Source organism: Strix aluco, chromosome 14 (assembly GCF_031877795.1).
Source record: "Strix aluco isolate bStrAlu1 chromosome 14, bStrAlu1.hap1, whole genome shotgun sequence".
Classification (NCBI taxonomy): domain Eukaryota; kingdom Metazoa; phylum Chordata; class Aves; order Strigiformes; family Strigidae; genus Strix; species Strix aluco.
In genome coordinates, this window is record NC_133944.1 from 22,036,983 (window position 1) to 22,051,615 (window position 14,633).

The 14,633-nt window shown below is 49.1% G+C and overlaps 1 protein-coding gene across 1 annotated transcript in view; it reads right to left on the bottom strand.

Moving 5' to 3' along the window:
• The window catches only part of LOC141929624 (hydrocephalus-inducing protein homolog), a 107,089-nt gene that overhangs the window by 28,714 nt on the left and 63,742 nt on the right, over nt 1-14,633 (bottom strand). Inside the window, 5 exon segments of the mRNA XM_074839357.1 lie at nt 1,409-1,594; nt 1,596-1,632; nt 1,634-1,654; nt 3,898-4,136; nt 12,459-12,611. Of these exon segments, the coding sequence (XP_074695458.1) occupies nt 1,409-1,594; nt 1,596-1,632; nt 1,634-1,654; nt 3,898-4,136; nt 12,459-12,611 (636 nt within the window).

The window sequence follows — 14,633 nt, forward strand, 5'->3', positions numbered from 1 at the left end:
CCCAGGAAAGAGACGTCTTGCACTTCACATGAAAACCCTCTGCTTAAGCTGGATGCTCTTAAGATTTTTCCTGATTTCTCATGGTTTCAATTCCCCAAATTCTTCCCTTCATCTCTCACTCTTCCCCCTGATACAACACCAAAACCCAACTCCTCCTCAGAGTCTACAGACTTCAAAATCATCCGTGTTGCACGTGCAGTGCAGGGAGTTGGGCTTCTGACCAACCTCAAGACTATTAAGTTCTCAAGACCCGAGGAAGGTGGAAAGCCCACTCCCAGGGTCTTGGCTTTGACTGCAGGAGCCAGGTAGCCACAGCTGAGCTCACAGATCCCCTTTCGGCTTTCCAGGCAAGACACCCTCACCAGCACCCTGATCACTTTATTTCCTTTCTGGTACCTTTTCCCCGCTTCAGCAAAACCTCTGGGCTCAGAACTGCACAGGGACAGTCCCATCACAGTCAGTTAGGTGAGTAATCAAGTCTTCCTCAAGCTACCACTGAGGCAACCCTTTAAAACACCTCTCAAAACACAAGTATCAGCAGGAGCTTAATGCAGATTTATTCCATATTTGCCTAAACATCTGTGCCCAGCAGTCTCAGAGAGAGGGAATGCACACCAGGGTTAGCTGGCAGCTTTTCTGCAGAGCTGGATTTCCCCTGGAAAGAAGGATCCAGGGAGGAGAACACCCGGTGACCCGGCTGAAATCTCCCCCTCTGAGCTGCCATCCAAGGGTGCTGCGAGACCTGGCTGCCCTTGGAACACCGGGACTGGCTGAGAAATTGGGGCCAGCTCTTATGGAAATATTGACAAAAGTCAAGCTGTCAATTATAATGATCCCTGGGAACAGTTTCCCACGTGGATGAACATCATCCCGATCATTAGAGCTGACACACTGTGTTCATTTTTCTCTTCCAGGACTCAGTGCTAGACAAGCCCTCTGCCCATGTTTGTCTACAGAGGAAAAATGATGCTGCTCCCAGACACTCCCTGCCTTCACAGGTGTTTTGTTTTACTCACTGCTTCCCCCACATATATTACTTCACATTTTTTTATTTACTTCCTGCCAGTGCTCCGAGTCTGAGTGTAACTTATTTTCTCTGCCTTTCCTTTCTGCCTCAGCACACGACACCTTGTAACCTGCTGTTTGCCCCTGAAGTAGCAATATTTCCTTCAGCCGGTGTTTTGGTATCAGCAGGTTGGGTTTACGGTAGCCATGGAAACACTAAAAAGCCTTAGCAACTGATGGTGGCCAGCAAGGAAAGCAACTGGTGCTGCCATGGTAACTTGTGGCTTAGAACAGTTTCTTGAAAACACTTGCTCATTTTCTCAGGCAAATTTCAAGGGGCTGCAGAAGAAGTCCCAGTGGAGGTGATCTGATGGGAAAGGCTCAGCCCTCAGGGAGACCTCACCTGGGGAGTGCTGGAGAAGCCTTCCAGCATCATCTCCATAGTCTTGCCTGGCATCAGCTCCATCCTCAGCGGTTGAAGCTTAAACACAGGGCAGGCAGGTTTGGGGCTTTCGGATGAACCTTTGCCCTTGGTGGTGCTGGTGGCAGGGACGTAATCACGCTGGTGAAACAGGGCAAAGCCTTCTGTTGGTCCAATAGAACTGATGGGTGCGTCGTCCTTTGTTAGTGGTAACAGCAGGGATCCATGCTGGAAGAGAAAAAGAGATGTAAAATGTCACGGGAGCTGCTATTTCCCAGCAGTCGCCCAGCTTCAGCACCCTGATGGCGTTATCTGACTGCACACTCAGCAATAAAAGAACCTCCAAAAAGGCTGACCTAGATCAAAGCTTCAGCAAAAGCCAGCCCTTGGTTGCCCCAAAGTTTATCAGCATCCAGCTGGTCTGTTTGTGTACAGCAAGGAAGAGCTGCATGAAGATCATCTCAGTTGCTGCAGAGTGTCACCAGCCTTTGGTGCTTAATACTTGGAGTGTTTTTCCAAGGTGCTTCCTGCAGGTCTTGCTGCATCAGATGCTAAGCTGGCCTGTCCTGGCTGCAAGTGGATGGAGGAACAGCTTCACTGCCATTTCACCTTCCCCTTGGGAGCTGCTGCCTCAGATGTCTTCCTCTGGAGATGCTACTGGGGAGCTACAGGGTGTAGCTCATTCATCTGGTGATCTTGTGCCTCGCTGGTGGGGCCCCTGCCCTGACACCCACGTTATCCCCTCACCCCTCCATCCCTGAGGCAGCATCCAACCCTCATCACCCTGAACATATTGTTCTTTGCCTGAAGGGTGCAGCTGGTTTTGTGTTTTAAGAAGATAAATGCACTGTGAGAACATAGGATCAACAGAAGTTTCCCCGATACAAACATGGCAGCAAGACCAGGTCAAGCTGCTGAGGGAATGGAATGACAACGAGAGATGAATAACCACAGCTAGATAGAAAACAAAATGAATGTTCAATGGAAATTGATTCCTTCATGTAAAGAAACACTAACTGCAGGCTAGTCTGGAGTAATTATTTTACCTCCTATAAATCTGAGTATGACCAGGACATGAATTGTTCCTGGAACTGGTTTTTTGACAGCCACAAGCAGCTAAATACACAGACCTAAGAGTATAGAACAAACCAGTCTTTGAAACAGACTGTTAAAACATGATGTGTACAAGCTTAGTGTGGAATGGTTTATGTGGTGGACAGCACAGATGAAAGCCTGGAGAAGCTCTGGGTGGATGCAGAATTTGTGGCTCTGGGAAAGCCCAACTCATCTGAGACATCACCTGGGTCCCATCTCAGCTCACCTGGTGGCAGCTCTGCAGCCGACAGCAACAACTCCAAACTGAGCCTGCAGGCCCAGACGTGAAGGGGGGCAGAGGACGATGACACAAATCACACTGCCATTGTCCCCTCCCTTGTGTAGCCGATTTGTGGCTGCACAGAGCACAGGACACGCTGGAAAAGCAATGTCCCTGCTTATGTGGGTGGCTTGTGCATGCAGATTTAAACCCCCAAAATCTATCCTAAATGCTTAAGGTAGTATTAACCCGCTCTTTCTACCCCAAAATTTAGGTACTGGAGCACTGTGGATCCTCTTTGCAGCCAGGGAAAGGAAGAGGCACCTCGAGAAGACTATTCTTCTCGTCCCAAGAGGTCTCCAACACAAGGCTTATTTTTCTCCTGTTTACAAGAACATGCCTGGTTTCAGACACAGGCTTTAAGACCAGTGAATCCCCTCCTTCCAGCTAAGCTCTTTAATTAACACTCTCCATTTATCCTGCCCAAACTCAGCGGTCTTCTCCTCCTCTCCCTTTCAGAGCTGGTCCTGCAGCCACCCTCACCCTTGGTGACGCCAAGGCAAGTGGGTGGGAGAAATGAGGAAAGAGCGACTACGTCTAATAAAGAGCAGCCTGGCAGGGGAGACGGGGAAGATGAGCAAACTGAGGGATGATATGGGGCAAAGAAATTCTGCTGCTCCTCCAGGACTGCTGGGCAGAGGGCAAACAGAACATTAGCACCACTAATTTAGTTGAGGAGCTGCTAAGAAGCTACCACCAAGGTTTTCCGCTGTTGGGAGATGATACTCCATAGTGAAGGGAAAAACAAGCAACATTATTGTAAAGGGAAATATGTTTATACTTGTAGCATTTTCCACCCAGAGGCTTCCAGGCCCTGCTGTTTTCCTCCAAATCTTTATTTGATAAAGTGAGAAAATATATGTATTATAACTAAAGACAATTCAGTGACAATTTAGCGACTGGTTTCCATTTTGGTGGCTTTTGAGGGTATCTAACAACTTTCAAATGGCCATAAAAGGTGTCTAAAGGAAGCCCTGTGCCTTCAGGGAAACAGAGCCAGGACCCTGAGCACTGAAGAACAACTAGCCTGAAGGACTACAGCAAAACTCCTTCTTGCTGAGCTCACGGGAGAAGCAGACACTAAGAGATACCCTACCAGAAGTGGGGTCCCAAGTTGAGCTCCAGAGCAAAGGGTTTGTTGGTGACAATCGTGGTGCCAGTGCCAACAGCCCGGACGGGGCTAACATAGGTGTGGCTGTTCTCTATGAACAGGTTCACCTTGTCCTTGAATTTCTCAGTGTCATCCAAGTTTGCTATGACAGCCACAGATACCTCCATCTCGGGGGGAATCACTCCTTTACTGGGTTCAATCCTCCAACACAAGCATTTGCCAGCCTGTAAGACAAGCCAAACGCTAACTTAGGATGGAAACCATGGACCCTGGTCCCTTGTGGGGTGCAGGAAAAGGAAGGACTAAAGATAGAGGGTAAAAAACATAAAGGCTCCATTTCCCTCAATCTAAGCTACACTGCCTGGAAACAGCAACTATGCAGGAGCTTATACAACCTGTATTTTACCCTCCTTTAACAGACTCACTTCATTAACTCAGTTTTGCCCAACCCAAGGGATGCTCATCCTCAGGAGAAGGTTATTGCCCCTCCAGTCTCTCTTTCGGAGCGCACGCCAAGGGAAGCTACTTTATCTCTCTTGGCTTCCCGACAGTAGTGGCTGGGTTGGCATAAAGGCTCAAGGCCAGAGGAAGCCAGGACTGCTCAAATCCCACTGCAGCAGCCACATGGCTGGGGGGATACTGCTGAGAGCCTGAAGAATAACTCTGCAAAACCGGCTGATCAAAACCCCGACACCAAGGTCTTCTTTCCCAAGAGTTACTCAGTGTTTCGCAACAGCCCCCGAAGAACTGAAGCACTCGGTTCCCACTGATCTTCAGCTGCAGTGAGGTGCCCCAGTGCCCTCTGCTTTGGAAAATTCGGCTATAAATGTTCATAGCAGGGCAGTAAAGCAATAAGCAGAAAGCAAACTGGAAGGCATGTGCCCTGTAGGCATGGCCTGAGCTTCCCAAGCACTCTCTCCCCTCTGGTTTATCATGGACCTCCCTCTACGGATGGGGCAGTGAAGATGCTGGACCCCCCACCCATCTAAAACCACATTCCCAGGGAGCAAGCCTGCAGAGGAGGAGCGCACACAGTGCTCCCTGGCCAGTGGGAAACGCATTGGGATGTAGATGTATGGCTTCCAAGTGTCCATCACAGTGTCAGTGGTGCCTCTGCACCCCACAGTTCAGTGCTGTGTTTGGGACAACAGGCACTACTCACCCAAAACTCTGCAGTATGGTAAAAGAAAAGGTTTTTCCCCTTTTATTTTTTAATAGAAAGCAACAATGTGCTTGAAGGCCTGACATGATCCAAGCAAATGCTTGATCCAGGTGAAGTTAGCTCAAGTTTCCATCCTGGCAGCACTCAGCTCTAACAGGGCACCAGCCAGCTCAAAGGAGAAGAGCATCAGAAAACCAAGCAGCACTTTGAAGTCATGGGAAGCATTTTAAATAACCCTCCAAAGCGACCTCTGCTAGCAAGGGTAAGACTAGCTGGGGGCCAGGGAAGCAATAACTTGCTGAGCAGTCAGGGTCCCAGCAGCGTGTGGAGGTGCCCCAGCTATGAGAACTCCTTAGGCTGGCTGTGCCCTGCATGGAGAGCAGGTCAGGTCTGCACGCCTGCACCCTGGGATGGAGCATGCCAAAGGCATCAAAATTATTCCAGGTGCTGGCAAAATCAATCAACTCAACTCCATTTAATTTGTCCTCTAGAGCTGCAAAAGAAAGTCTTAAAAAAAGCAAGACGAGAAGGGGACGGAGGAAGGTAGTTGGCACAGAGCGAACAACTCTGGGGCCTCACGGACCACACAGGATCCCACCAACCCTCCTCTGCTGCCCCTGCATCCCGTGCGCAGCCCATCACTAGCCTCAGAGGCATCCACTGCGTTGCCACCAGCCGAGGGCTACCCAGCCAACACGTTCACACCAAGCCAGTGGGTGTTAGGCTTTCTTTGCCATTAACGTACAACTTTTCCTCTGATTCATGCTGACACAGGGTAGCTCGCTCAAACAGGAGACCCCATAGCTCTGCTCCAGAGGTGAATCTGCAAGCCTGCTGTCTGACAAAGCTCATTTATCAAAGCTTGGCCACAAGCCGGGCAGTGAATTGTACCCAAGAAACTATGACTGAGGAATAATGATAGGCTGTCTCGATGGAGCCAGACTTTGAATTTCCCAGGGTGACCCAACGCAGACCCACCAGGCCCTGCCAGGCCAACAGCCCACTCCAGAGGAGCAGGATTCGCCTCGTGTCCTCATTCTTTCAGTTAGCATTTGGTGTGGGTCCAAGGGGCAGCACGGGGCAGCACAGTGCACCACTGAACAGGAGAACTGCCAGGACCAGAAGGCTCTGCTGGGCCAGACTCACTCAGGTTTCCAGGTCAGCTTCTGCCTACACAGATCCAGGCTGTGTCCCAGAGACAAGAAATCTCTTGGAGCCACTCTAAAAAATCCTCCCACTTTGAAGACCAAGATCTAACTTCTGATCACATCCCTGCTACTCGTTTATCCTTGAATGCTCCAGAACATGATGCAATAGCCCTGTGCACTGGACAGACAAAGACAGTGGCTATTTCTGTCCCTGTAGGAGCTTGCACAGAGTCCCTGAGTGCTGGGCAAGGGCTGGGATCAATCACTTATTCAAGAAGTTCAACGCTGGGATCATTAGCTTCTCCCAGGACAGATTTCCACGGTGAATAAGAGCTGCCAAAATTCAGTTATAAGACACCACCATGCATCTGAGAGCTGTATGGATGGACAGATGGATGGACGGATGGATGGATGGCTGCCCTAAGGGATGACTGAGGACCCACCACACTCGTTTCTCTTGAAGCTACTTAAAGCTAGTTAATTAAAGTGATCTGGTCATTCTGGCCTTGCACGAGTGAAAGAGGAAGCAGAACTCAATATTAAAAAGCATTCACACACCTTGTCAGCCGACCCATCGCTTCTCACAGAGGTTGTACATGAAGGGGAAATAAAACCCCGTCCTACATCAGTTGTTGCACAGAGCCTCATCCCAGGTGTTTCAGCAGTACTGAGGCAGGGGACCCTGCATTCTTCATCTCAAAGCTACTCTTTAGCCACACAAACTGCCAGTGGCAGAAAAGAGCCCCAAACCGTCCCAAGCCCCAGCAGTAGGTGGAGATCAGGGCATGAGGCTGACTAGATGCTCCCAGCAACCACCAGCCTCCTCCTGGCACCTCAGCACCAGCATCTCCTTAGCAAAAGCACGGATGGGGACCACTCTGGTTTAGCCTCTGCCCCAGAGCACCATCAAGGGGATGTTTTATGAAATCAAAAGGCAGAGCCTCTAAAAAAAAAGAAAGCGTGGCACTCACAGCCACTGACAACAGAGCCTAATTTGTCAAGCTTGGTTCAGCCAATAGCAGACTGCTGAGTGAGCTAACAAAGCTGGTCTCCATTTGTGTCCCCTGTCCATAGCTCACCCCTCCAGGTCCCATCTGCCCTCCCTTGCTGGGCTGGGGAGACCAGGACCACCACTCTCTACATCAGGGTTCTCCAGCCAGGACATGGGCATGGCTGAGTCAGCTGCTGCCAAGCACTGCATTTGATAACCAAACTCCTCCTGCTTTTCCTTAGGGGCAGTGAAGATGCTGGACCCCCCACCCACCTAAAACCACATTCCCAGGGAGCAAGCCTGCAGAGGAGGAACGCACACAGTGCTCCCTGGCCAGTGGGAAACGCACTGGGATGTAGATGTATGGCTTCCAAGTGTCCATCACAGTGTCAGTGGTGCCTCTGCACCCCACATTTCAGTGCTGTGTAGGAGCATAATTGCTTCACTCTTGCTTGTAGGAGCATAATTGCCTTGAAGATTCTACCCTTCTTTAATTCAGTTAACCAACAGGTGCAGCACGATACAAGTTTAGTTTCCCTAGAGAAGCAAAATAACAATTTCTTCCATTACTGAAAAACAGCAATTTTGAAAGGGCATGAACTCATATAAGATACCTGACATGCTAAAAACCAAACTCTCCCCCATATCCAGGTTTCAGGCACCTTTTCCAAGGTCTCCTCCAAACCTCTGCTCCCCTTTCTAAGAGCCACATGCTCCGGACCTAAGCCTGTGTGACACTGGGAGGGACACAGCCTTGCACCTTCCTCGGGTTTTGGTACAACCAGTCACCAGCACAAGACTGATGCTCCTGGCCATGACCCCTGCTCATGACTGATGCCATGTGTTTCCAGGCACAGTTGGCTACAGTGAATGGTTCCCTCCAGCTCTGGCAAGACCAAACTGCGTGGAAATTAGCAAATTGGTACTGCTGCATTAGCAAAACACGGCCTTTAAAACCTAAACCAATGGTTTAAGTCTAAAGGTGAGCTTTTGGAGCACCATGAGGCTCTGGTGGGCCAGCTCTGGAAAGAGTTAAGCCTGTGCATCTTATCTTCAGAAGTTCTGCTCACCTTGGAAGAGACCACATATTCAGGGCCAGTGCTGCCCATACCCTGGAAAGTTAATTTAACACTCATTTCTAAATAGCATTGCAGATATCATTTGAAGGGCACAGCACTGCCTGTCTGCCTGTGTCTTGCTATGAGCAAACACTGACGGGCTGGTTAATTATTCAGATGCTTGGGGGGAAAAAAAAAAAAAAGCAATTTACAGTAGATTTGAAAACCAGCCCCTCTTGCCAATTCAAGTCTGCTCCGACTTCAGTAAGAGCAGTTGGAGAGAACTACAAACAATGCCAACATGCTCTTCAAAGCCTTCCCTCCCCACAGCCTGAACAATTTGCTCGGATATCAACAAAATCACCCATCAGCCAGAACAGGAAACAGAATCACTAAAGCAGCATCCTTTTATCGGCACCGGTTTTAAGTTTATCTCCATGTTTTGCTGTCTCTCCATATGGCCGTTTCTTTAATAAAGGGAACGTTGTCAAAAGCTTGAGATAGTAAGCTATGAAATTAGTAAATGAAACAAATCCTGCACTAATGAGGAGAGAAGCAAGTACAGGAATGGGAACTGCGTGTTCTCCCCTTGCTTACACTGTGTTTGACCACGGGCCTTCATACGCTGCCTGAAAATCAGCTGCCATTTCTCCAGTGAATCCTACTGAGGAGGTAAAGAGTTACAGCTTTGGGGTTTTTTTAAATAAAAAAAACTGGGTCTCTTCTGCAATGTTGGCTCCAGTTGAATCTGATGGCGGTTCACCCCTGGGAAGGTGGAAGGGGATCTACTCACCAGGCACCCTCCTGAAGAAGACAACACATCTGGCTGTACAACCGCTGCTGGAAACCAGGCAGCAGCGAGCTCCACCAGGAGCACAGGGCTCTGGATTAGAGAGGTCAAGGATCAGGTCAAAGGAGACAGGACCCCAAATTAAGACTGCCATAAGAAGAAGAAATCCCAAGAAAGGTTTTCGCTCTCCTCCCTCATTACAAGGCACCAGGAAACCACCGTTTGCCTCCCTGCAGTAGCACATGACAGTCCCAGCATGGTGCTTACGCAGGCAGAAGAAAGCTGCCACTGATTAACAAAAATTACACCCTAGGTCTGTCTTGTCTTTCCTGATCACACACGCGTGATATGCAGCTGCCTTCCGTGAGGCCAAGAGATGTCATTCTTAGTAGCCAAATAAAAGATCCCCACGGAGACAGAGTGACAAAGAACAAGTAGGAAATGATCAAAGAAAGATGCTGTTTCCTCTCTGCCTTTCTGCAGGGAGAGCAAACACTTCCATTAACCAATACAACTCTTTTGCACTTGTCAATATGGCAAAAAAATCAGACACTTAGGGAAACAGGAAAAGAAGATGACAGTGGCAGCAAGGAGGAGAAACAGCCACCTTTTTCAGCAGGTTGCATCAGTCCCCAGCTAAGCTGCAACAGCCCCTTCATGTTGACCTGTTCCTCCAGTCTTTTCTACCCAAAAATGCACAAACCCTCCCCTTGCTGGATCCAGAGTATTCTCTAACAGGGCTGCCTGGCAGCTGGGAAAGCAATCTGACAAGGAGAAGTACATCAGACACGCAGAGGATTCAGCACAGGATGACACACTGGTCCCAGGGGTCACAGACCTGCAGACACCCTGGCACGCAGGGATAAGCCAGCAGAGGACTAGGCTACGAAGTCCCTACGCTCTTCTTCAAACCCCAAAAAGCCCCATCTCAATGCACAGACTTGGAGGGGTTTTATTTCTTTCTTTATGGTGGCAGAGATGTTCAGTGCTGCTCCCTGCAACTCACAGAACACAACAGACTCAACTCATCCAACAGAGAGAAGAGGAGATGGTACGGGGAAGCCTGTGCACGAGGGGTACTCCAAGTAATTCCTTAAGTCACCACCCCAAAGTGAAGTTATCCACAAAAAAGCATCTTGGCTTGCTCAGATAATGCTCTTTTCTCCCATAGAGCAAGAAGAAATCTTGACTTGACAGGAACAGCAATTTGCATGTGATGGTTAACACCACCACCAAGGTGGCAGCATGGCCATCTGCATTACAGCATTCTCCTTTCCTGTTTCAAACAAGATACCAACCTTTTACTTGCCCTGTTGCTGTCCCTTAATTTAATCTCATTCAGTTTGTTGAGCTGCCAGTCAGCGTGCTGTAACATTGCTGATCCAATGCCGCTGTGAAAATTTCAATCAATACCTCTTTCCTTTGAGCAGGGACCATGATCTATAAGCCCAAGTGCAAACAGCCTCGGTTTCAAGATTAGCCATCAAACAGGAGACAGGGAAATCACAGCTCACCGTCCTGCAGCAATCTCCAAGCAGGAAATCAAAGCAGCAGCTTTGGCATCTTAGAGAACACAAGACTTGGGTTCAGGGGCACAACTGAATGCAGGATGCCCAAGTCACCCACCAGCTAGGCTAAAGGACAGCCTCTGCTCTCAGATGTACACGTGCAGTTCACCCTGACGCCTGACTGCATCTCAAATTTTATCTCTAAAATTATTCACTCCTCTCTTCTTCCCATCAATAAACTGCCCCGCAGCCTAAAGCAGCAGCAAAGGGCGAAACTTCAACTGAGGCAGCAAAGCAGCACCAAAGGAGGCAGCTGCTGAGGGCAGGGGAGCAGCTGGAGCACACCTCGCCTGCCGCAGTGCTGCTCCCACCCGGCACGCTCAGCACTGTCGTGTTGAAGAGCCTGAAGAGCCCTTGTTGAAACAACTGATCCAGCAGGTTCTCAGGACCTGCTGTCTTTGATGCCTCTGTGATATCAGCAGCTGTCCTGAGAAGCTGAGGTGCTCACCATGGGGTAAATCAACCCTGTGGGGTCAGCAGGGGGGACTGTGGAGCAGCAGAGCCCACCCTTACTGCAGGGAAAGAAACCATCCCTGAACCACCTCGTATTATTGTTCCATTTATTGATTAGCCACAATATTTGCAGAGATTGCAGTGAAGCAGGATAGGATTTATTGCCCAGTCCCATACCTTAGGGCCTGAGATACCCTGTGAGCCTCCCTGGGTACACCACAAGCTGCCCAGGGAGGGAGGGAAGGCATGAGACCAGGACAGCAGTGCTTAAACAGCTCTGCGGGTCAGTGCCTGGTATGAGCACACAAACCCCATCATTTATACACCAGTACCACCCACCCCAGGTGGCTTGCTCTCTGCAGAGATGGAAAGCAGGTTTTCATTGTGGAATCAAAGCAAGCTGCCCTGGGAATCTCCCATTTTGAAGTTACATTTATCCCCCCAAACAGCTGGAAAAGCAGCAAGAGGGAAAGTCAGCCCCCTCCTTGGCCCAGGAGGCTGAGCCTGTACTCTCACACATTGCCTGATGCTCCATCCACAGACACAGCCAAGTCCACAGTGGCAGGTCTGGGCTAACCAGCTCCAGAAGTTCGACCCACCTAGCATGGAGAAGAACAAACCTCCTCCAAACCCCGTTTTCAAGCCCCTCACAGACCCCCCTCCAGTGGGAAGCACACCCCACCCAGCCTCAGCACACGAGCCTGTCCTGGCTGCATCAGCCCTGCTCCTCATGCCAGGGAGCAACCCAACCTCCTCCAGCTATGCAGCTTGTCACACCATGCAGCCTCCATGAATTAAATAGCCTTTTTCTGCAGATAGTCTCCAGAGATGCTCTGCAATGCGACGGAGTCCACAGACTCCGTGGGTACACAACCCTTACAAGCATATTTTTGTGCAACAACCCAGCTGGTTTGACCCCCAGTAGGTGTGAAACTCACCTCACTGCCAGCAGTTTGAGGACAGACCTCACACCCTAGTCGCTATCATTAACAGCAATCTGACACAAAGCAAATGCAGATCTAACAGGGAAACCATAGGGAAATCCATGCTCTTTCAGGAGCAAAGGGCCACAGGATTCTCTTGATCTCAGAGCTCCAAAAACATGACTTTTAGAGCTAAATACCTTCCACAAAATAAAGGGAGAACTTGCAAAAATGATCCAGACTCATTTCTGCTCAAACATCTATGCAAATTCTGTTTTACTGAGGGCTCCCCCAACTAAAACTGCCCCCAGAACCAGGCTCCTCTTGCTGCGGTGTGACAGAATACATTGCTTTCTCAATCATGTAGTGATATGCAAATGTTGCATATAAAAATCAAGTCACAGGTTGCTTGTCACTCATTTTTTGTTGGAAAACAGCCCCACAGATACTTACCATCTCTGCCCTGAAGGATGCAGGGATGACAGTCTGATTGGAGAGGTGGAGAGGTCGGGAAGCATCTTGTAGAACTTGGATACTGCCAAAATTTATCTTACTTCGATGCACGTAGACAACTGGTCCTTCTCCAGTGCTCACTAAATGGATTTTCTGCTCCAGGAAGCAGGTAGGAAAGATCAAAAAAAACAACAGGGAAAGTTTAAAAAGATTAGACAGCTCTAAGGGTACTCTAGACCGGGGGATAATTATGGCTGTTTGAAGTTTTCAGTGCTGTAAGACTGAAAAAGAAGGCCTGGAGCAAGTGTGGGACCTGGGCTGATCCCATCTGAAAGCCACAAACTCACATTATCAGGGGGTAAAGAAACCCTGTTTCCCATGCTTGCTTTTTCACACCTCCTCCACACCGTTAACTCTCCTTCCTGTACCTTGTGCCTGCTCCCATTCCTTTTACTGCTCAGTTTTGCCCCAAACCACCCTCCCTGACTTCTGCTGCTGCACAGCACACTTGGACAGTGACTTCTTTAATATTCCCAAAGCTACACCTGTGAAAGTCAGCACAAGTCAGAAGCAAATCAGGCCCTTTAGAGTAGAGATCACGCAAGTTAGTTGCCTCTGATTTGTGCATACGTGTATTCCTGGTATTATATGAATAATGAGCATTAATTATTAATTACATCAGTCAAGTAGTATTTTTTCTTCTGACAGGCTGAGACCCAAAAGTTTTGTTCTTGCAGAACTGGCACAGACTACTGGAGGAGAAATGTGGATCCCTTTGCTAAACCACCTTCTCACATCATTAAAAACAATGAGAATCTGGATTTCACTAGTTCTAAACACCCCAACTCTTAAACAAGATCTGAATGCAGAAAACTCCCACCACTGACAAGATGCTCTATGATTTGCTGGAGGGCACAGAGTATGATTTAACCACTAAAGAAACCAGCCTCCATGATGTAAAACCTTTAATGATGTCTGACTCAAGGCAATGGCATTGACAGCTGTCAGAATCACTAGTCCAACTCAGCCAGAAGGAGCAGCATCCAGAAATGTTCATCTCTTGACAGAACGCTGCAAGAGCGAGCCAAAAATCACGTACCAAGGCTGGTACCTCAAAAATCAGGAGCTGAAGCCATGCATGATGACAGACCTTTTTTCCCTCCGGGAGAAGGGAGGCACGGAGAACTGCAGGCTGGGTGATGCTGCCCAAAGCTGCCAGGGAGGAGGAGCTGGAGGGAGGAGGTGTGCCTCGCCAAGCCGGCTTTGCTTCCAGGTGACAGTGGGGCAGAAGCAGCAAAGGCAGGGCAGAACCCTTTGGAGATGAGCAGAAAACATCTGGGGGATGCCAAGGCTACCTGGCTTCAATCAGAGTGTGTACTAACACAATATATCCTCGCAAAGGAAAGGGCTTATAGAAGAGAAACACACCTTCCTCTACAGTCTGCTTAAAAGGGACAAGAAAAACCCCATTCAACAGGTAACCCCAGGTTTGGGTTTTACCAGCTCCTTAATGCAGGAGATTACAGACACCACACTGAAGCTGGCACGCAGTCACCTGCAAACAAAATACCAGGCAGCAGACCCATGGAGGGACTCCACCTCTACACAACCTGGATGAAAGATCTGTACCACATTTCACCTGAAACAGTGTAAAGATTTGGAATCGATACCAGGCAGCATAACCTAAGACAACAAGAGCAAGCTCATATTTGGCTTTATTGGAGTACACTGCAGCCAGTGCTGAGGTCAGATTTGCATCGTATGATCCATACGGGTAGGACGTGCCACCGGTGCAGGAGGTAGAACAAGACCACTGGCTGTTCTGCTAGCCCAGAAAGCTCTGGATGAGCCAGCTTCTAGGGAACTACTGAAACCACACTCCAACTATAAGGCAGGACTATAGAAAATGCCAACGGTCTCGCCCAACAGCCAGAAACTCAGGTCTGTGCTGTCGATAGACCCAGCGAGGTTTCTACCAGCACTTGCTGGGTGCAGCAGCATCGGAGCACAAACGCTGCACGTTAAAGAGTGACTTAATGGGCACACACGCTCGCTCAGTCTCACGCTAGTCGTTTCTTCAGGGACAGCTAGGCCTCTCCAGCTGAAATGCTCATCCTCTGGGTGAAAGGCTGACATATTCATCTCCAGATAAAGCAGATGAAGGCAAGGCAGAGT